General features: G+C 45.8%; 2 protein-coding genes and 1 long non-coding RNA gene across 3 annotated transcripts; 1 reads left to right on the forward strand and 2 right to left on the reverse strand.

The window, feature by feature from the left end:
- Positions 1 to 1,608: 1,608 nt before the first annotated feature.
- On the forward strand, positions 1,609 to 10,257 carry LMOD3 (leiomodin 3). The gene is made up of 3 exons (XM_005491403.4): positions 1,609 to 2,072; positions 3,882 to 5,276; positions 7,386 to 10,257. The coding sequence occupies exons 1-3, from the start codon at positions 1,776 to 1,778 to the stop codon at positions 7,410 to 7,412; spliced, it is 1,719 nt and encodes a 572-aa protein (XP_005491460.3). The 5' UTR covers positions 1,609 to 1,775; the 3' UTR covers positions 7,413 to 10,257.
- On the reverse strand, positions 9,738 to 19,892 carry ARL6IP5 (ARF like GTPase 6 interacting protein 5). Its single transcript, XM_074550398.1, has 3 exons — positions 19,513 to 19,892; positions 11,796 to 12,013; positions 9,738 to 11,477 (listed from the first exon to the last, which is right to left on the reverse strand). The coding sequence occupies exons 1-3, from the start codon at positions 19,686 to 19,688 to the stop codon at positions 11,305 to 11,307; spliced, it is 567 nt and encodes a 188-aa protein (XP_074406499.1). The 5' UTR covers positions 19,689 to 19,892; the 3' UTR covers positions 9,738 to 11,304.
- LOC141730705 (uncharacterized) lies at positions 13,724 to 19,503 on the reverse strand. The gene is made up of 2 exons (XR_012582328.1): positions 14,886 to 19,503; positions 13,724 to 14,474 (listed from the first exon to the last, which is right to left on the reverse strand). It is a non-coding gene; the product is annotated as an uncharacterized LOC141730705 (long non-coding RNA).
- Positions 19,893 to 20,196: the final 304 nt, after the last annotated feature.

Here is a 20,196-nt window from a genome sequence, read left to right on the forward strand (position 1 = left end):
CAGGCTGCTGAGGAGCACTGATTTATTTGAGAACACCAGGAAACCATTTATGGGTTCTACTATGGGCAGCAATCACTGGGGGTTAGAGCTGCTGGAGCAGATAGATTGATGTGTGGGTCTGTTGTTGTGCTTGCCACTGCATAAAATAAAACAAGGGTAAGGACATCCCTGAAATACCAAAGGGGCAAATGGAGCCATTGCATTCTTGGCTTGTTTAAGTGAGAAACATTTATTATCTTTTCCTTTGCCACTTATGCTGTTCCTAAATTTTTGCCCTCTTCCCTGCTGTGTAACAGCATGAATCAAATGAGGACCTTTGGATAATGGACTTTTAATAGAGATTTACAGGGCTTAGAGCTCCATGTTTCATGTTACAAAATACGGCAAACAGACACCATCATCATGCAGAGCCTATTTTGCTGCTGGCAGATTCCAGCAGAGCATGGTTGAGACTGTAATGAGAAATATGGTTTAAAAATTGGCAGGGCATGGTTTCAGAGCCTCTCCCCCATGGTTTTGCTCCTATGGAAGCTGCATTTGCAAGGTAAGGATTTGATTTGATACCCCTGCAAAGAAAATTTGAAATTATGAGAGGAAATCTTCCTAATCCAATGAACGGCCCAAACTGTGAGTAGCAAAATGAGCCACCCTTGCTGCTCTACTGTTACAAAGAAACCATGCACACGGTGATGCTGGAGGTTTGCTGTGTGAATTTGATATTTAATATATATCATATATGTATGTGTCATATTAAATATGATGCATAATATAAAATATTCTGAAGAAAGAAGGAGGCACTTGGATGAATGGACACCTGAAAAAAAATCAGTTGGGAGAGTTACATCAGGTCTACAAATATAACAAAGTAAATCTTTGTAGTTGCTTATTAACTCTGAAAAAAAAAGGTAAAAATTAGGAGAAGGATGATCTGGAGATGAGCTGTCAGCCAAGAAGAGCTGATGGTGCAAATGATGCTGATGGCAGGGCCAGGCCAGTCGAGAAGCAGGCAGTGGCATTGCCCCTGGCTGGAGCAGGGATGTGCCATGGGAAATGCTGCCCTCAGCCAGCTCCAAGGGGCTGGTGCCTGTCCTTGCATGGACCTCTGTCCCCAGGCACAAGGGGCATGTTGTACCAGCTCTACCCTTCTTTTTCCACCTCGGAGGAGTTTCCCAGACCAGGATGTGAGGTCTGGGAGAGGTCACCAACAGAGGGTGGCTGCACTCACACCAAACCCCCTGTGATGGTCAGCCAGGGCTTAGGCCTGGCCAAAAGCAGTGCAGGGCCTGTGGTCTTTGGTCCTTTTGAGATAAATTGGAGATGTTATGGACTCAGAAACCTTTCTGATTCCTCCCAGAGGCCAGATTTCACCTGCACATCTCACAGGTGCCACTGATGTCCCTTCATCCTGCTCTGGTGATTCCACCCTGAGCGGTGCAGTGTCCCAGGAATCCTCTGGAACATGTCTGTCTCCTGCCTCCCTCCGTGGGGGACACACCAGCTGCACTGAAATGTCAGAAGGGTTTGCACAGCTGACAGGTTGCTGAAAATGGAGCATCGCCATAAATTCTCTTTATCCAGCCAAGTGCAGCTTAATATAGACTCAGCTGCAGGGGCTGTGCCCCGCACTGAGCCCAGGAGCTGCCACAGCTCAGGACCAAAACATGAACTGGTCATTTTAACCAGATAACTACTGCTAGCGAGGGGAGGAAAAAGAAAATCCTTTGAAATTTATCTTTCTCTTTAGGTTTAAGAACTGTTAGAGGAAGAAGGACAGAATGAACATGTCTGAACTTGGCCAAAACTCCGACGAAGACGTGTGTCCTGAGGACATTGATGAAGATGAAATCCTGGCTAACCTGTCCCCTGAGGAGCTGAAGGAGCTGCAGAGTGAGATGGAAGTCATGGCCCCAGACCCTGAAATCCCGACTGGAATGATACAGAGGGATCAGACAGAGAAACCCCCCACGGGCAGCTTCGACCACAGGTCCCTGGTCGATTACCTGTACTGGCAGAAGGCATCCAGACGCATGCTCGAGGATGAGAGAGTTCCTGTCACCCTCCTGCCCTCTGAGGTAACAAGCAGAAATCACAAATATTTATTATGCATCAGCAGTGGGATCTGTTCTGTAGCTTTAATACCTTAACCTGCCTCTGCTTCTGTCCCTTACATAAGGTAGAGTACAAATGAATGTAGATTAATCCTAAAAGCCTCATCAGTGATAGAATCCAGCTTGGACTGATGTCAGGATTTGTAATTTTTTAATTGCTTTTCCCAAATATTTACTTAAGCTTTTTAACAGAAAAAAAATCCTAATTCTGATTAGAGTAAAGCAAATCACTGAGAAAGTGTCACAAGATCAGTTTTGGAGGATGTAACTCTAATTAGTTTGATTTTGCATATGGAAGAACACCATGTTGCTTTTCCATGGAAGATTATATTAATCATACAAATTAAATTATTAATTGACAGAATTTAATGATGAACTGGAGAAAAATCCCAAACCACTGTATTTTAACAGGGTGAAACATTAACAACCAAGCATGCAAAGCTCTTGAACTAGTTCAACCATACTCAATACAATGCTTAAATTTATTTGACTATCCCCATGACTTTTAAATGAAGTTAAGGTCATACTTAGATATCTTTCAGGATGAGGGCTACACTTAAAAATAGGTTAATAGAATTGAAACTTGGCCAGATGAAACACATCCATACTTGCATGTGAAGTTCACTGGAAGTGAATTTGAGGTGACTGATTTATTTTATTTTTGTTTTAAATATCAGCGGTTTGCTAATACTCACCAGTGTGGCACATCCCAGAGTTCCCAGGGCAGGTTTCATGGGCTGCCTTTGGAGACCAAGGGAAATCTGTGGGATTTTTTCTCCTGCACTCTTATGCTCAAAGAAACAATTTTGTAAACACTTCAGAGGTTAAATCTGAAACCTGGGTGTGGAGCTGGTTGCTGCATTCACAGCTGGTCCATCAATCCCCATCCCAAACCCATCCACCACCACAGCCCCAAGGGCAGAAGTGACCGGGACCATTTCACTGACTTTGGGTGCAGCCCAAGCCATGGCACTGTCCTGCCTGAAGAGTGCAAATCTCAGGGAAACAGCTTGATTTTATTAGTGCTTTATTGGCATTTCTCTGTGATGGAGCAACCGATTGCAAAAAGATGCTTGACAAAGAAAAATCTCAGCAAGGAGTGTCTCTAGAATTGGTCGATGTTTGCAGCTAATTTACTTGGATGTTAGAAGCCTCACTGCCCTTCTTTGTGCAGGGGCTGATTTCTATCTCTGGACTCAAACTGAGCTAATGTTTTATCTTCAGTGAGGTGCTACCTTAGGTGTGATGCTCTGGGACTGCCAGGGCAGGTGGCCCTGTTGTCCCTTGTGCTGATGATTCCACAGTGGTCACAATGTGCCCTCCTCACTCCTCCTTGGCCTGAGCAAACCATCAGGAGGTCACCCTGATGTCCAGTGCTTTGTGGTGTACAAAGGAAACTCTCTTGTCAAAGAAATTATAAAGATTATACTAAATCCAGAAAGAGACTTTGGATCAGAAACTCTCAACCCCCAGAAGGGTTCAAAGACTATCTTAACATATCATTAAATATGTTCAGGATTTAGTTGTTAGCACTTAATTTAGTAGGCAAAGATGAGAAACTGGTTTGCAGCCTCTTTAGGAACAAGTTGTTCCAGTGTTCCCAAGCAAGCTGGTGTAGCCTGAATTTACAGCAGTGACACTTTTAAGGATTATTCACTACTGTATGGGCAAAGAGGGATCTGAATCCAGCTGCTGAGTGTTTATTTGAACAGAAAGTTATTGTAACTAAGATGTTTTGCAACTATTTCAGCTGTGAGGTTTTGTCTTCCTCAGAGAAGTGCTGCGGAGGAGATGGAAGGAGAGGCTGGCAGCGGCGGTGAGGTGGCTGGAGGGAGGATGCCAGGAACAGAGGGAAAAGAGAGACATTACCAAAATGAGCACGTGTCCGAGTCAAGAACACAACCTGGGGACACAAAGACAGATAGAAGTGATAAGGAGAGGGTGGTGGAGGAGGATGAGAAAGAAGACACAGAGGAGGAGGAGGAAGAGGAAGATGATGATGAGGGAGAGGAAGAAGAAGAAGAAAATGAGACTGAATTGGAAACAAAGGAGAATTACACCAATGAGAACAGTCACATCAACCAGATAAGTCAGAAGCCAGTTACAGAACCAGGAGAAATCAAAGAAAAGCCTAAGGAAAATGAAAAGAAAATATCGAAATTGAACATCCCCCAGAAGTTAGCGCTGGATACCAGCTTCATGAAGATAAGCGCCAGGCCCTCAGGAAATCAAACCAATTTAGAGGACAGTTTGGACAAAGTCCGAAAAAACAACCCAGACGTGAAGGAGCTCAACCTGAACAACATAGAAAACGTCCCCAAGGAAATGCTGATCGATTTTGTCAACGCCATGAAAAAGAACAAGAACGTAAAAACGTTCAGCCTGGCCAACGTGGGGGCTGACGACAACGTGGCGTTCGCGCTGGCCAACATGCTGAGGGAGAACAGGAGCATCACCACCCTGAACATTGATTCCAACTTCATCTCTGGCAAAGGCATCGTGGCCATCATGCGCTGCCTGCAGTACAACGAGACGCTGACCGAGCTCCGCTTCCACAACCAGCGCGGCCTGCTGGGCCACCAGGCAGAGATGGAGATTGCCAGGCTGCTGAAAGCCAACAACACCCTCCTCAAAATGGGCTATCACTTCGAGCTGCCAGGGCCCAGGATGGTGGTGACCAACCTGCTCAGCAGGAACCTGGACAAGCAGAGGCAGAAGAGGCAGGAGGGGCAAAGGCAGCAGCAGATGAAGGAGCAGAAGGAGTTGATAGCGATGCTGGAGAATGGACTTGGGTTGCCTCCTGGGATGTGGGAGATGCTGGGGGTACCGCTGTCCCAGCTGAGGATGCAGGAGCCCCCACAAGCCCCCAAACCCCCCATCCCTGCAGCTGTGTCACTGAACAAAAGGCAGGAGAACACGAGGCCACCAGCACCCGAGCAGCCGTGCAGGGAAAAACCCATCAGCTTCAAAGTGGTCAAGCTGAAGAAAACTCAGCGCAAACCCCCCGTGCCAGAGTACGTGGAGCCTGCTGAGAAAACCAACCTCAAGGACGTCATCAAAACACTCAAACCAGTTCCCAGGAGAAGACCTCCTCCCCTGGTGGAAATAACCCCCAGAGATCAGCTCCTCAACGACATCCGCCAGAGCAATGTCGCCTATCTCAGGCCGGTACGTGCAGAGCGGTGCCTCTGAGGGGGGAAAGGCACTCACCTGCTGTGCTCTGAGCCCTGGCTGGAAATGCTGGGCTTTGGCAGGGATGGCAAATGCACCTGCACATGGCATTGTCACCCTTTTGTGTCAGGCTGCCACTCCTGGCATGCAGGTTGCTGTTTCCCAGCAGCACGGAGGTATGGCTTGCACAAGGAACTCAGCCTTGTGCATCCCTGGCTGCATCCACAGGGTAAAAGAAAAGAAATTCACCCAGGAGGAAAACAAACCCACAGAAACTCAACCTTTCTATGCTCCTAATAGTGTATTAGTTATGACAGACCCATGGTATTATGGGACTGTTATTTCAGGAGTACAACAGGTATTATTTTTCACATCAGTCTCCCACAAACCCCATGTTTCTGTCTTCAATAGCTGTGTTTTTTATTAGCACAAGAGAGCACTTGGCGCACACTGAAATCCAGCCTGGACTCACACTCTGCAGCCCTGCTCCTGCCTGCCTCACCCAGTAACAAGGAGTGCATTATTTTAGTGGTCCTTTGCTGCTCATTCTTCCATTTGTCCTTATATAGATCAATTGTAAAATTCTAGTGCTAACGGGAAAAAAGAAATTAGGTTCACCAGCAGGGAAGATGGAACAAGGTTGTGGGAAGAAAGTAGTGGTACTGTAGGGGATTTTATATTTGTTTTCAAGTAAAACTTTGCCACTGAAAATTGGCAATTCAATGAGATCAAGATCATCCTGACTTTAGAATGCCAGTCCAAAACTGAAAACTGCCTATTGGGTATGGTCTCACTTGGGTACCAAATTAATGGACTTCTTCTCAAAATGCTGGCCACCAGATTTAAGCTCTTGTTCTCCTGACCTGTTACATTCCCTTGCATTGATTCAAGAAATCTTAAAAGCTGGCTGATGTATTTGTAGCTTGATGCCTGTTTGTGCTGCCAAGGCTTGAGGAAGAGGACAGAAAATCCCTTGTAGTTAAAAATAGTCAAGTAGTATTTTGTAATTATCATTTCTTTCAATATTGACATTTTAATATAGCGGTCCTAATTTTTCTTCCATTTATACCTACAAAGAAATAATTATTTCCTCAGTAATTCCAGACAGAGCAGTTTGTCCTGATATTTTGGTAGGTGCAGGTTCTGCAGTGACCTCAGATTCTGGTCCAGGATTACCCTGAACATTCTGTCCCATAGGCAAGGTTTGGGGTTCTGAGTTTCTGCTGGCCACTCCAACTTGGCTGCAGCCAAGACCTCTCCCCAGGGCATTTCTGGCCTTTCTGGGTCAGTCTAGGGTTTGCATTTTAGCTCCACATCCCAGACAAGACGACCTGCTTGTGGACAGCTGACAGATTGTGCTGGTGACAAGGCTGGTCCTTCATGGCCATGGGAGCTGCTGCCTGCCCAGCTCTCAGGAGGCTGGGGGACAATGGAGCTCGTTCTCTGCCAGGCACAGCCCTTGTTTTACACAGCAATGGTTGAGAAACTTTAGTGCTGTCATGTGCCAGGGGTGGTGCTGAACCCCAGCCATTCCCCCAAAATGATCAGGAGGATCTTATCCATGACAGCTGTGGGGTTAAAGATAGACAGATCAATTCATGGTGCATCCTAAATATGCCAGATAACAATTGCTATCCCAGCCCATGGAAAGATGAAACTGTGGACACATTCTAGGGGCTTGGGGTGGTTTGTTTTGGTGGAGTGTTTGGGGATTTTTTGGGATGGCTCTGTTTTGGCCTCTGTCATCAGACACCTGGCTTGGATTTGGGGCATTAGGGTGTTATTCTGCCCATCCTCCATGATCTTGGAACTCCTTTTTGCCTCAATTCCCTCAGCTTCATTTCTGAAATGCAGTTTTGCTGCTTGAGCTGATCTGGGTGTTTGTTCTCTCTATGGTGAGACTCAAGGCCTTCAAACTGATTTCCTGGACCTTAAGCATTGCAAACATCCAGTGGGGCATTCCAAACAAAAGAGAGCTCCCAATCAGAGCTCCTTGGAGTTCCCAGCTGTTATATTCTAGTTTCTGGGGGTTTGTATTGGACTAAACCGGCCTCGTAAATAAGGCTGAGAAATTTCCTCCTCCTAATACTTCTTGTCCTTGTCCAGGTGCCGTTGCCAAAGCAGCTGGAGTGAGAGACCAGACTGACCTGAAGAAAACAACTTGGAATAAGGACTACTCAAGTTTTGCTTTTCAGCAGATGTTTTCTGCAGAAGCCAGGTGGTGTATTCAACTCTTTGGGAACAAAGCTTGTGATACACACTTGTGTAAGTGTGCTGAAAACGGCTGGCATGGGAAAAGTCACTGCTAAGTGTTTCCATCAGGTATCAAACAATCCCGCTGCCATCTGTCTGCCAAGTGGATCTGAGGCTTCAGATTGTTGTGGGAGTATTTTCTCAGAGGCATCAATAACCTTGTCTTTCTAGTTTGTCAGCAAACTATTTTGCTTCCACGTTGTCCTTCTGCTGCCAGATTCTGCAGGAACACGCTGTGCTTTATCTTATCTTTCTTTTCACACACATGCTACTTTATTACTCTCTTGTCCATGAGAAATGTATTTGGTTTCTATGTATACAGCTTCATTTTTTAGGCTAAGGAAACAGAAATGAAATAAAGCTCTCTCTGTAAGAAGTGTGCAGCACTTCCATTGCTAAAAAGCACTCACAGAACAATTGCTCTGGTACAGCAAACACCTTCCAAGCTCCTTCTATTTCAGAACAATGTCTAGTGGGTATTTACCTCATCAGCATTTAAAAGATGATGTCATGCTCTGCTTGAGAAATGTGATGTTCATTCCCTGTGATTCACCATGGTCTTACTGTAATCCTTAATTGCAGCCACCTTGGAGAGCACTGAAATTCCATTTTAGGTCTCTCTCCACACTGTTTTTGTGGCAGGAGGATGAGCCTCACCACTATTCCAGGGGGTTAGGGAACTCCTAATTCCTCCTAGTATGATGTGTGAATAGCATGTCACATCCTGGCAGGGCTGGATTTGAAGGGGTAAAACCTGTATACACACAACTCAATTTTCCCTTAATATTTTTGTGATTTTTTTTTCTCCTCCCTCTTTATGATCACATTAAGTTCTTCTGCTGCCTTTCTTGTACAGCAGCTACAGGTAAGTCACACTCTTGTGAAATACATCCACAGGAGACCAATTGTTTTAGGGGCTATTTTGTTTTTTAAAGCTACAAGGCACAGGGAAAGAGCAAAGGCTTTCCCTGTGCTAAAATGCACCTTCTTGTGGCTGCTTGATCCAAAGGCACAGCTTTGTAGCTCCTGGCAGGATTTCCTTCAGGTGAGTTCATCTCTGAGTGGTAACTCTTAGCAACCTTCCCCTGGCAGCTGAATTCCAGTCCCTCCCCGCCCCCCCTTCCCATGTTTATTTTAATAGTCCTGTAGTATCACCAATGTCCAAGACTTCTTAAATCAAAGTTAGTCTCTGCTGTCACTTGTTCAAATTTTCATTTGTTCTTGTCCTTTTGATCTTTGATGATCTGGTCTCTTTCCACTCTCCACCTTTCAAACTTGTAAAGCTCCTTCTCAGCTCTGAATCTGTTTGCAAATGTAATGCCCCAAACTTGGGAAAGCTGGTTTCTGTATTGCCCAAGAAAGAGCAAATAGCTTTAAAAGCACCACATAACATGGAAGTAAGATTTAAAAAAAGAAAAAAATTTTCATTGCAGCTCTCTCTTTTTGTCAAGGTGAAGAGCAGGAAAGGAGGAAGCTTGGTACTTCCAACCAAGGCCTTGCACAGAGCAGAGCAGCAGGTGACAAATGTACCAGGTAACTGCCCAGGAAAGCTGCTGGAGCACACTGCTCTCCAGACTGGCTTCAAGGCCAGGCTGGTGCAGCTCAGACTGCAGCAGTTGGGACAGGGAAGCACAAAGGAATATGTAATATAGTGCTTTACAATCTCCAATTCAAGCTGCCAGGTACCAATTACTGCTACACCCAGGAGCTGCCAAACATGAATTTCCAGGGTGGATAGAGCATGACCTGTGAAACTCTGCTCTGATCCACGTTCTCCCACTGAGCAGCCTCTCAGTGATCACAGGAGGAGGGAGGCGCACACAGACATCACACCATTAGCTCGACTGCAGCAGAGCTGCTACCAGTACTGCTCTGGGCACAGCTCTCAGTAATCCTAGAGGCAAAAATCCCTCTCAGGTAATTAACAGGAATTGAAATCCCAGTTAAGTAGAGTTGAGTTATGTAAGAGACCAAAGCTGCATGAAGAAACACAGTAAGTATTCCACCTCTGTAGAGCAGCTGTTTTAAGGATGCAAGAGCAAGGCTGGAACATTTCAGCTCAGAGGTCCCCTGGGTCTCAACAAAGCTGACACAGAGCACTCAGAGCACAGAGCCAGCAGCTTAATCCCCAGCACGGGCTTGTGGCATGAGCCACAGGGTGACAGCAGATCTCCCACCACCCCAACCACAGACACAGGCACAAGGTCGAGTTTCCAACCATTAGAATTTATTTTTCTTCATAACTGTGCAGTTTTTAAAATGCTACTGTAATGATGAAGTCATAGGCTACTATGTTCTTTAGGTGTGGAAACAGTTTTTGAAAACAAAGACCATGCGCTACAAGTGAGGAACAGGCCATCGACTCTTCAGCTGGAATATACAGACATTTTTGATAAATACTGATCACCTTAACACTTAAATGGAATGACATGTTCAGAGTTCTACACAGTTCACTATGAAAACAGCATGGCAAGTTACATAAAAGCTTCAACTTCAAGGATCCTTGCTTTTTTGTTAAATTAATTGCTTGGTTAGAAAAGAGAAATGCAAGAATATTTGAAATGGAGTCTCACCTGGACAACTTTCCCCCCCTGTTGTTGGTAAGCTCCTGTTATCAAGATGATTCCATCAGAGCTGGCAGTTAAATTATGTATATATAAAAGAATCCCCCACACTGCTTTCAACATCAGGAGTTTTAACAGGCAAATATCTTCATGAATTTGAATGGGTTTTCAAAAATTTTATCTTGATATTTATTGCTTTTACTTGTAAACCTGAAATCCAGTTTATTCCTTTGAGGAGTGTTGGAAGTACAGAGTCAACAGATGCATGTTTGACCTGTATCTTTGCATTCTGGGTGAGAAGAAAGAAAAAGATGACCCACGCTCAAGAACACACATACACCTCCATCTACAAACAGCTTGTGCAGACTAAAGCAGGTAAGTCCTAAAGTAGTAGTATTTAAAAACATCCATGGGGTAGGAACTCAGCTCATCCAACCTCTCTCTTTTTCTCCCATGCTTGGCCAGAGTTTAGCTGGTACACAGGGAAGTCTGGCTCTCCTACAGAGAGGAGCAGCTCTATGGATGAGGATTTTGGAGAGCCTGAAGGTAAATGTTACTGGGACTGGCAGGCAGTGCCGTGTATATTCTTCATGCTTACAGCTATTTAGATTTTTTCAGGGCTGCTAAAGGAGGGCTGTGAGGTAAGGACGGGAACCCAGACTGTACAAGCACTGCAGAGTTTTACTACATGCCAGTTAAGCTGGTAATGTGGTCTCTGTAATTCAGAGCACCCAAGGGACGGATCTGGAGGATGCAAGAGATACCTGCCTGTGATACATTCCAGCTCATCTGAGCATCACCAGCCTCAAAGGTGTCACCCAGCATGACCTGGCTAAACTGCAATATTTTAGAACTGAGATCAAAGGGATGCTGCTTTAATAGACCAATTTACTACAAGTCAGTTTGAGAGACTGCATTCCATAGGTTTCTACCTCTTCCTCCTCTACCCCAGAAGAAGAGACAAGCAAACATGGTTAAGTTAGTATGTATTTGTGTAAACACCAGAACATTTTGCTATACAATAGAAAAAAAGTTGCTGTTTGTATGTTCTTAGAGGAGCCCTGAAGACCTTGGAATACCTGTATCCTGCAACTATTAACCTGTACCACATGCATTTCCTGTTTTGTACATAAACTGAAAGCAAGCTTGAACAATAGTAAATAGCAACTACACTCCTGCAACAGGCAGAAAGGCCATGTTGCAGCTGCTTACTCCTTCACTTTAGATATGTAGTCAGCCAGTTTGTTGATACTATCCTCTTGCTGTTCTAGAGCATCCAGAATGAAGCCCATCGGGGTCTTCTTCAAGCCTATCCCCTCCATCTTGTTCTGCAGCTTGTTCTGTATGTTCCTGAGCCTCAGGGAAGCATGGACAAACATCACTGCATGACAAAAACACTCTCATTAATTGATAATGTCCAAGGAATGCATAGTTCTTGCAGCACTTAAGACTCATTCCAGCACCGTGACATCACTGGAAGATGATGATGTATCAATGACTGCTGAAGTAACCACAGGTATCCATTTAATAATAACATTAAAGATGGCTTGTGCTGCTTTGTGTCCCCTCCCCCAGGTCTGCTTTGGGACCACTTAAACACAGACAGCAAAGTTAACAGCTGACTTAGACTCTGCAGACTTGGTTGAGAAAGCTCAGGTCACACACCTCCAGTGCCCCAGGGAAGAGAACAAATACTCACAGAGGAGAGGAAGCGTGATCCCAAACATGAACACCATGACATCCCCCAGGTAGGAGATCAGGAAGTAGCTAGACAGCATGATGGCCAGGACAAACGTGGTTGGGTACTGCTTCTTCAGCTTGCGGAGCACATCCTTGTTGTGTGACATCCACACAAAGCCCAGGAACACCAGCACCACCACAGTGCCACCAATGAGCATGTTCAGGGGACTCAGAAACCTGGAGAGAAGAGGAACAACAACCAAAGAGTTCAGTTTTAGAACCTTCAGGACTTGTGTGTCCATAGAGGATCAGCCAGCTCAGTGGTAATGCTGCCAGGGAGGTAAGGCATTGAAAAGGAAGATGCTCTTGTGAAGATCTTCACCAAGGTCTTTAGCAGGAGCTGAATAAAGTAAAAAGTACAACTGAAGAAGAAACCCTTAGTGTTGAATTTGGATAATCTTTGTCTTTATGCTCACTTGATGGATTTCTGCAGCACATCATCATAGAAGCACTGCCCACCAGGACCCCTCCTACCTCTGCAATCAACTCATTTGATAAATATCACACCCAGAGTCAGCATATCCAGAGAGTAGATGGAGACAGCACTGACTGATCCTCCCCTACCCATGACCAAAACCAGGCTCAGGCTAGGCCTTCAGATGAACTGGCTCTTCTTGCTATCTCATCTAGGTTTGCAAAATGGGAAAGGTAGAACACTGAGTAAAGGAAGTTACCTCACTACTTCTCATTTCTGACTAAACCTTCTCATTGGTTTACAGTCAAACAAAAGAATTGTATGAACCTGCAAAAGTAGCTCACCACAGGTAGCACAACAGATGGAAGCCCAGTCCCAAGCAAGCATGCCTGAGAGTCAGAAGGAGCTGGAGTATGTGATAAAGGTCTTACAGGAAGAAGAGCCAGGCTGGGCAAGGCAGTCACTGCTGAGGTTTGTGTTCTGTCATTGTTATCAGTTTCCAAGCAAACCAAGCCATGGAGTGGATCAGATCTGGACTATAAACAGCAAATCCTTTTTTGGACGAAGGCAGAAACGTCACCTGCTCAAACCACATCCCCAGGTACTTAGTGCTTGCTCAGAATCAAGTGTTCAGCAATGACTTTGCTGAGCCTGTTTCTGAACTCACCCAGAGTCCAGGCTCTATGGCATTTCACTTAAGCAGTATTATGTGAATTCGTGTGTATTCTGATTTTCTGGCTTTGGCATGCACTGATCTGATTACACAGCAGCTGAGGCCTCAGGGCTATTACAGCTATGGCAGCAGCATGACAGTGCCCAATAAAGCAAGACAAGCTCAAGGTTTACTGTTGCAGACTTTGCAGCTCATCCTGCTGCTCCAAAGCTACCGTGCCCAGTGACTCACCACTCCTCCCCACTGCCAAGGAGGATGTTATGGTTTGTGGTCTGTGCTTCACATCCGGCCCAGGCAGAAGAAATCTGCTCTGGCACTGCCAACTCTACCTGCAGTGCTAGGGAGCATTTTCCTGGAGCAGGAAGAACCCCCAAGAATTATTTCACAGCAAGGAATGGCTCTTGATTCCTCAAGTCAGTTGTGCCAGCAGGGGATGGGACAGCTGGACAGAGAAAGATTAAAATTCAGAGTAGTTCCCCACCTGCTTCTGCTACTCATGCTGAAAAGCCAATCGGGCTTTTTGGAAGTGGTGAGAGGCCAGACTTGCTTGTTGCATTTGAGTCACTCCCTGCAGCCAGCCAGATTATATTTAGCTCTGAATTGTCAATCTAAAGTTTCCAGGCTGGAAAAAGTGAACAGCATTGCTCTGGAAAGAAATCAGTTTCATTTGTGCTCCTTAGCAGCAGGAGGAGGGTGACTCATGACTGGACTACACTGGTGCCTGGGTTATATATGTACCACTGGACATGTGAGATTCTTGAAGTAGGATTCACCTCCACACCTCAGCTGTCTTGGAGCAGAAATGGCCAAACTTACACAACTCACAGCAATCTTTTTTTTTTGTTGTTGTTGTTGCTAAAAATCCACGGACAAGATAATCCTGGAAGCAACAAGGATCTAGACAGAGCTCCACTCTATACTTTCCATGTGCCCGGAAAATACTCTCAAAGCCTTATCTACATTTCCTGTTACTCTTGTTACAACTTCAGAAACTTGTGGTGAAGAACCATCCCTCCATATTTATGAGAAGAGACAAAGACTTCTCTGCTCCACATTTCTTTCTGGTATGACCCAGGTTCTGTGTAACTGCCTGGCTGTAAGGGACATGAAGAGGGGTGAGGGGAGAATGCATTCAGAAGATCCCTCTTTTCTGAGGAGAGTGCTTTGAATCACGTTTTCTGAAGTGGGCTGCATTCCAACGTGTACAAGGGAACAGTGAGCAGAAGTATCAAGTGAAGGCATTCAGAGCCACATGAACACAGATGGGGATCACAGTTGCCACTGAAAACCAGCATTCACATCATCAGCCATGTGTCCACAGACTTCACTGCTGGTGATTACACTGCTGGACAGGGTGTCATTGCCAAAGCCACCCTTTGCTGCTTGACTCACCCACAGCATAATTGACAGCACTATCTAAGATTATCCTAGACATTCAGATGTAGAAAATTCTTCTACAACAATGGCAGTATTAAGGAAGGCAGAACTCCATTGTCCGGTTTCACTCAGATCTGTTGGCACACTGCTCTCAATAGCACAATAGCTAAAAACTAAAAAGGAAAAAACAGGGAAATGTAATTTTAGAACAACAGAGACTGGGAAAAAAGAGCTGTGTAACAGCTCTAGAAGTCACTTTACTGTTGAACCACTAACACTGATATTGGCCATATTTATACAGAGGTCAGAACACAAGAGGACAAATTTGTGCTCAGGCAAGGAGCCTGGAAGTCTTTCAGAGATGCAGAGGAAAGGTAAGTGACCTGCCATTAAGTATGTTACAAGATACTTTCTAAATATAATTCCCTTTAACAGGGATTTATGAGACCTCAAATACCTAAAAATGTAATGCACAGAACTACCAGCATGGCAAGGGTAAGGTGACTTGAGTTTATACTGCTCAGAGGACTTGGGGGAAGAAAAACTCTTTTAAGTTAGACATAAAACCCACTAATTTCTCTGACCTCAAAAGTAGTGAGTGTGGCAGGACTAACAGCATTTGGGGGTGCCAACAGCCCAGAGCACCCCAGCTGGATCATCTCCTTTGTTTTCTGTGGTGACAAGGTACAAGCCTGTGACCTCCAGTACAGCTGGGACAAGGTGACCAGGAAAAGCCATCATCCAGATTCAGTTTCCTGCTCCCTGCAGACACCAGGCTTCCTTCAGCATCCACCTAGATACAAAGTAGAGACAGGGAAAACAACACATGAAAAGAAACATGCTGGATGGCTGCAGGGACAGGGGCATTGTCCTGTGTCAAGCAGGACCACAGAACACTTTGCATTGGTAGAAGCAGCCTCAGGACAGCAGGGATGCTGGGGGTGCACTTGTGTGGGAAGAAGTACTGGCAGCTACCCCTGGCCAGCAGAAATAGATGAAGATGAAATACTTTCTTTTTTTTTGATCTAGATTCATATCTCTAGGCACTGCCCTACATGCATCACAAAACAGGTCAGAATTCTCACACAGGAGCAGGAAAACACAAAAAGCTCTGCTTTCAGTGAATTATCACATCACCTCTTCTTGTCAGGTTGTTTCCTACCTGCACACTTGTGCACAGCTTACAGCAGGAGAGGGGGAGGACACACAGCTGTAGCACAGGGAAAGAACAGCTTGGCAAGGCACATTCTTTGTGTAAGGCAAGGAGCCTCCAGCAGCACAAGCCCAGAAATAGGATAGGCCACATAAAAAGCAAGAGCAAGATAGCTCCATCCTCAGATCATCTCCATTTTAGATGACTGTCTTGGGGTGATTATTCAGCAGTTGCTGTCACATCTGTTTCTTTCACATGTGACCGGCAAGTTTGAACAAAGGCACTGAGTATGAGACTGGCAGTTATTGAGAACATTTTTTTAATTTAGAGCAGCTCAGTTAGGCTGAAATAAGCATGAAAATTCCTTCTTAGAAGGCTTTTTGCTCCACTATGGCCCAAGCAGTGGGCAGGTCAGAGCACTAAAATGTGCTCATTTGTATTAATTTAAATAACTTGAAAGATGAAGTTCTGCCTCCTCTCTCCCCATACTTTGAGCTTCACTGAGGTTATGCAGCTGTAACTACAAGTAGCACACAAAACTATAAATAGCACATTGTCTGGAGGGATAGTCCTCAGCATCCAAGGATTTAGCAATGCTTCTGTACCTACTGTTGCTCACTTGCATGGCTTTGACAACGGGAGACAGATTCCTTGCCTGCAGAACTGCCAGACCTTTAAGAAGTTATGCACCAATATTATTATGCAACATGATTTAAAATTATGTGTTTTGCTCACTCATTCTTAGCCTTTCATCAAGCATGAGAGCAACTAAACATTTTGCTGCCCTGGAGCCTCTGTTTCAGCAAAGGGGATCCCTACAAGTACATCAGCTAAGGCAGTGATCTGGGGAAGAGACATGGAAAAAAAAAATGACACAGATGTTGACTGCTGGGGTTGTACAGATGGACAGGAGATGTTCTGAAGAAGTGGCAAAAGAAAGAGACATCAAACCTCAGGCTGCAAGGAGAATATTATTCCAAGACAGAATGAGCACTCTGATGCAGCATTCCAAAATTCAGCACGCTTTTTTAAAACTGTCAGATTTTGAAGCTAATTTTTAGCAAGTACATGGCAACAAAAGCCTAGATGAAATTACATGAATTTAAAGTAGTTAAGTTTGAAGTACATGATAAGAGAGGCCTTGTTGGAGTAGGTGGAAGAACAGACAAATTTCACTTATTAACTAAATTGACTGTTTGAGGGAAGTTTCAAGATGTGGGAGGCACTGAAGGCCCTGATTTTAATGAAAATTCATACAGGACTCACAATGACAGGGCCCTAGCTCAGGGTAAGAACAGGGAGTCCAGTTCTTCTATAAGTAGGAGAAAGGGCAGAATTTTGTCAAGAGCTTGTTTTTTATCAGCAGTCTACTGCAACAGAGTTGTAGGGGGGGGAAAAAAGAAAAGGCAGGCAAGTCCAGCGTCCTGCTTAAAGGAATTTGCAGGGAGGGAGTGTGGCTGCTACCACCAGCCTGTATTTGTGGAGTGGCACTAATTCACAAAGTTTAGTTTCTTGTTCACTGGTTTATTATTTTCTACCCACTCCTGTAGACTGAAAGTAAAATCTGCATTACTGCAAAGCACAATTTGATTTACAGGTAAGAGTAGCTACAGGAGAAGGCAAATGGAGGGAGAAGGGCAGGGACACAGTGCAGAAAAGATCATTACAATTCCACTGTGCTCAGGGTAGGGTTATTCCACATCTTGTGGAGAGAAGGTAAAAGGCTGGAGAGCTCAGCTTTGTTGTAGGAGGGGCAGTAAACTAAAGCTGTGGCACAAAGTATTTCCAGTGTCAAGAAAGCTCTGGGCTACAATTTCTGTGTCAGCCCAGCACAACCACAGTACTGCAACAGCTGAAAATATCTTTGCATTTCAAGTCTGCCTATATAATTTGAGGGTTTATAAACAGGTAGAGTTGGTCATAGGTTAAGTTTAGTTTTGATCACAGGAAGACCACTTTGTTAGTGGTTCCAATAATCCTGCCCTTAGGCCTGGACACAGCCCTGGAGTTCCTAAAAAGCCATGATTCATCATTTATCAGGGGTTCCTGTTCATTACAGAATGAAGTGAAAGACAACTTAGTCATCAATTTAAATTTATCAGGAGAACTTTCTTTACCTTTCTTCCAAAGCCACAGTCTGGCCAAATGAAAAGTATTTTTATTAAAAGAAATGGATACTTTTTCTTTATTGAGGTATTATCCCATTTTCTTCAGAATTATTCTCCCATATATTTTACTGCTATGTTAGAAAAATCCGGTTCATCATATACCAAAGACTCTTAAGACAGCAATAAAAAATAAAAGGCAGATAAAGATCCCACTTCAGGCCTTGTTCACCCATAAGTTTTCAACACAGAGGATTATCATTCAACATTAAGATATTATATTTGCAGTTCTGATATTAGTTTCCATCTTCTGTGGCTCTCTTCCTCCTCCACCTCCCACCTCAGCACATTAGTAGGAAACAAGTGGGAGAGAAATCTCCCCCCATCTGTAGAAAAGCAATCAGAGTTCAAAAGCAGGAATTTAGGAGGGTGAGTAAAAGCTGCTGCCATCCCTGTTTTACAGGGAAATACCCAGTTTGGAGATACCAAAATTATTTACAGCCTTTTCCCACTTTCTTGGGCAGAAGAGCTGCACCCCTGCTTTCCAGGGACTCTGTGATTTATCTGTTCATTGAGAGCTGGCTACAGCATCGTGCTGCTAATGAGGTAAAGAACACACAAGTCTAGAATGAAGTGAGAGAAGAACAGCAAGACCATGGAAGTCTCATTTTGCCAGCCTAGTAGTCTGTAAGATCACTGTGACATATCCCCACCAAAATAGACAAGAACAAGGCCTATGCCACTATACTAAACCTAAAACTATCACATACATCAGGAACATAACGCAAGATTCTGAGCCTATCCTTCCACTGAGCACAAGTCAAAGTCTCTTGTGAGCCACAGAATCTTTATCAACTTAGATGCTGGGTCAACAGCTTCAGAAGCCCTGACAGGATGCAGAATGCTTACCCCCCCCCAAAAAAAAAATTGATTTAGGGGAATCACTTTAAGCCTCTGCAACATAAGAGATAAGATGTACTTCAGCCAAAGCCACTCTGGCCTGGTGGCTGGGCAGTTCTCCAAATTAAGCATTTGTGTGTTGCTTGTTGAGAAGAGCGGAGTATTTCAGTTTCCATATTAAAAGCTTAATCATCATTTCTGCTGCATGTCTTGCTTAATAGCTTTCTGACCAAAGATCCTAGAGCAGTACCTGAAATAGAGTCACATAGGTCACATAGCCTTTGATTCAGAAGGTGATTATAAGGTTATTTCCTTATTCCCTTTAGGAATGCTGGGTGTGACACAATAGCAGATGGTCCTACCTCTAAGGTCTGAATCCTGCCCACCAGAACGAAATGAAGGGGTACTTCATATGTTTTATAGCGAACTTTTTCTGTATGAGCTAAATCAGAAATAAGAACGGCTTGCCCTGAACATTACTTTAGAACAGTAACAGAGAGCAGAATTTACCGATGCATTTTTTTAAATTCCAAGCTGAGCGTGTCTCAGCCTGAGCAGCCCCGCTGGGCAGGCTGGGGAGGAAGCACAGCTCGCTGCGCAGGATGCGGCTCGGCGAGCAGCGCCATCCCGCACCCCGAGCATCGCTGCCTTCCGCCCCGGGCACCGGCTGGAGGAGCAGCCCGTGGGAAAGGGAGATAACACACACAGCGAGCCCTGGGGCCGGGCACACCCCACCGACACACCGCAAGCCCCGCTGCCACCGAGCGCCGAGGGAGGCTGCAAACCAGGCCGCTGCATTTTTAAACCACACCGGGGGTTTAAGGAGGGGCGGGAAGGGGAAAGGGGAGGGAAGAGGGTAAGGGGAAAACAGGGGAAAAGGAGAAAGGAGGAAAGGAAAAGGCAGCTCCCCCGCCCCTGTACTCTCCCATCCCGGCCGGGCCCTTTCCCGTGGCACCGGCCCGGGTCGCAGAGCCCATACCCGGGCACCGGGGACCGCGGCCACCGCACCGCCCGCCCCGGCCCTGCGGCCGCACCGCGAGGCCGCGCACTGACCCCACGATGGAGACGAGCGCAGCAGCCACCATCAGGTAGTTGGTCTGGTAGTAGAGCAGGTTGCTGACCACGCGGTTGTTCCATTTCGAGATGTCCTTGAGGTCGGGCAGGGCGAAGCGGTCCGAGCCGGGGAAGAAATCGTCCCAGGCCCGCAGCGGGGCCACCTGCACCTCCATGGCCGCCGCCGCCGCCGCGCAGGCTCGGGAGCGCCGGGCACCGCCCCGGGGCGGCTCCGGCACCGACGGCGACGGCGGTACCGGGGCGGCACCGGCACCGACAGCGGCCCCGCTCCGCTCCGGCCCCGCCGCTCCGCGCTGCTGAACCCGAGAGCGAACGACCAGCGGCACAAGCGACAGGCGGGTGTCACCGCCCAGGGCTGGCAGCTGACAGGGGCTGCTGTCAATAACCGTGTAAATTCATTGTTCCTTCAGCGAGTGATGATGCACGTAGGGCATTCACGTGGCGAAGCCGCTTGGCATCGTCTGTGAAACAAGGGGTGAGCGGGGAGGGCACCACGAGAAGTGTCAGCCCCGGCCAAGGAGGCTCTGAGGAGGGTCTGTCCCATGGCAGGGGGGCTCTGCTAGTGGGGTTGGTGTCTTCAAGCTGAATTTTCTGTCTTCACGCTGAATTTTCTCAACTTTTGCAAAGTAACTGATGCCGCCTGATAATTTCTAGAACAGAATT

The sequence above is a fragment of the Zonotrichia albicollis genome, chromosome 12 (assembly GCF_047830755.1).
Source record: "Zonotrichia albicollis isolate bZonAlb1 chromosome 12, bZonAlb1.hap1, whole genome shotgun sequence".
Lineage (NCBI taxonomy): Eukaryota > Metazoa > Chordata > Aves > Passeriformes > Passerellidae > Zonotrichia > Zonotrichia albicollis.

Excerpts from the sequence above, each read along its gene's own strand:
- LMOD3 (XM_005491403.4), top strand. The coding sequence starts at position 1,776 with ATGAACATGTCTGAACTTGGCCAAAACTCCGACGAAGACGTGTGTCCT. Across the intron at positions 2,073-3,881 it reads TCACCCTCCTGCCCTCTGAG|AGAAGTGCTGCGGAGGAGAT; the intron begins GTAACAAGCAGA and ends TGTCTTCCTCAG. Across the intron at positions 5,277-7,385 it reads ATGTCGCCTATCTCAGGCCG|GTGCCGTTGCCAAAGCAGCT; the intron begins GTACGTGCAGAG and ends GTCCTTGTCCAG.
- ARL6IP5 (XM_074550398.1), bottom strand. The coding sequence starts at position 19,688 with ATGGAGGTGCAGGTGGCCCCGCTGCGGGCCTGGGACGATTTCTTCCCC. Across the intron at positions 12,014-19,512 it reads GCGCTCGTCTCCATCGTGGG|GTTTCTGAGTCCCCTGAACA; the intron begins GTCAGTGCGCGG and ends TCTTCTCTCCAG. Across the intron at positions 11,478-11,795 it reads GATCACGCTTCCTCTCCTCT|TGATGTTTGTCCATGCTTCC; the intron begins GTGAGTATTTGT and ends TTTGTCATGCAG.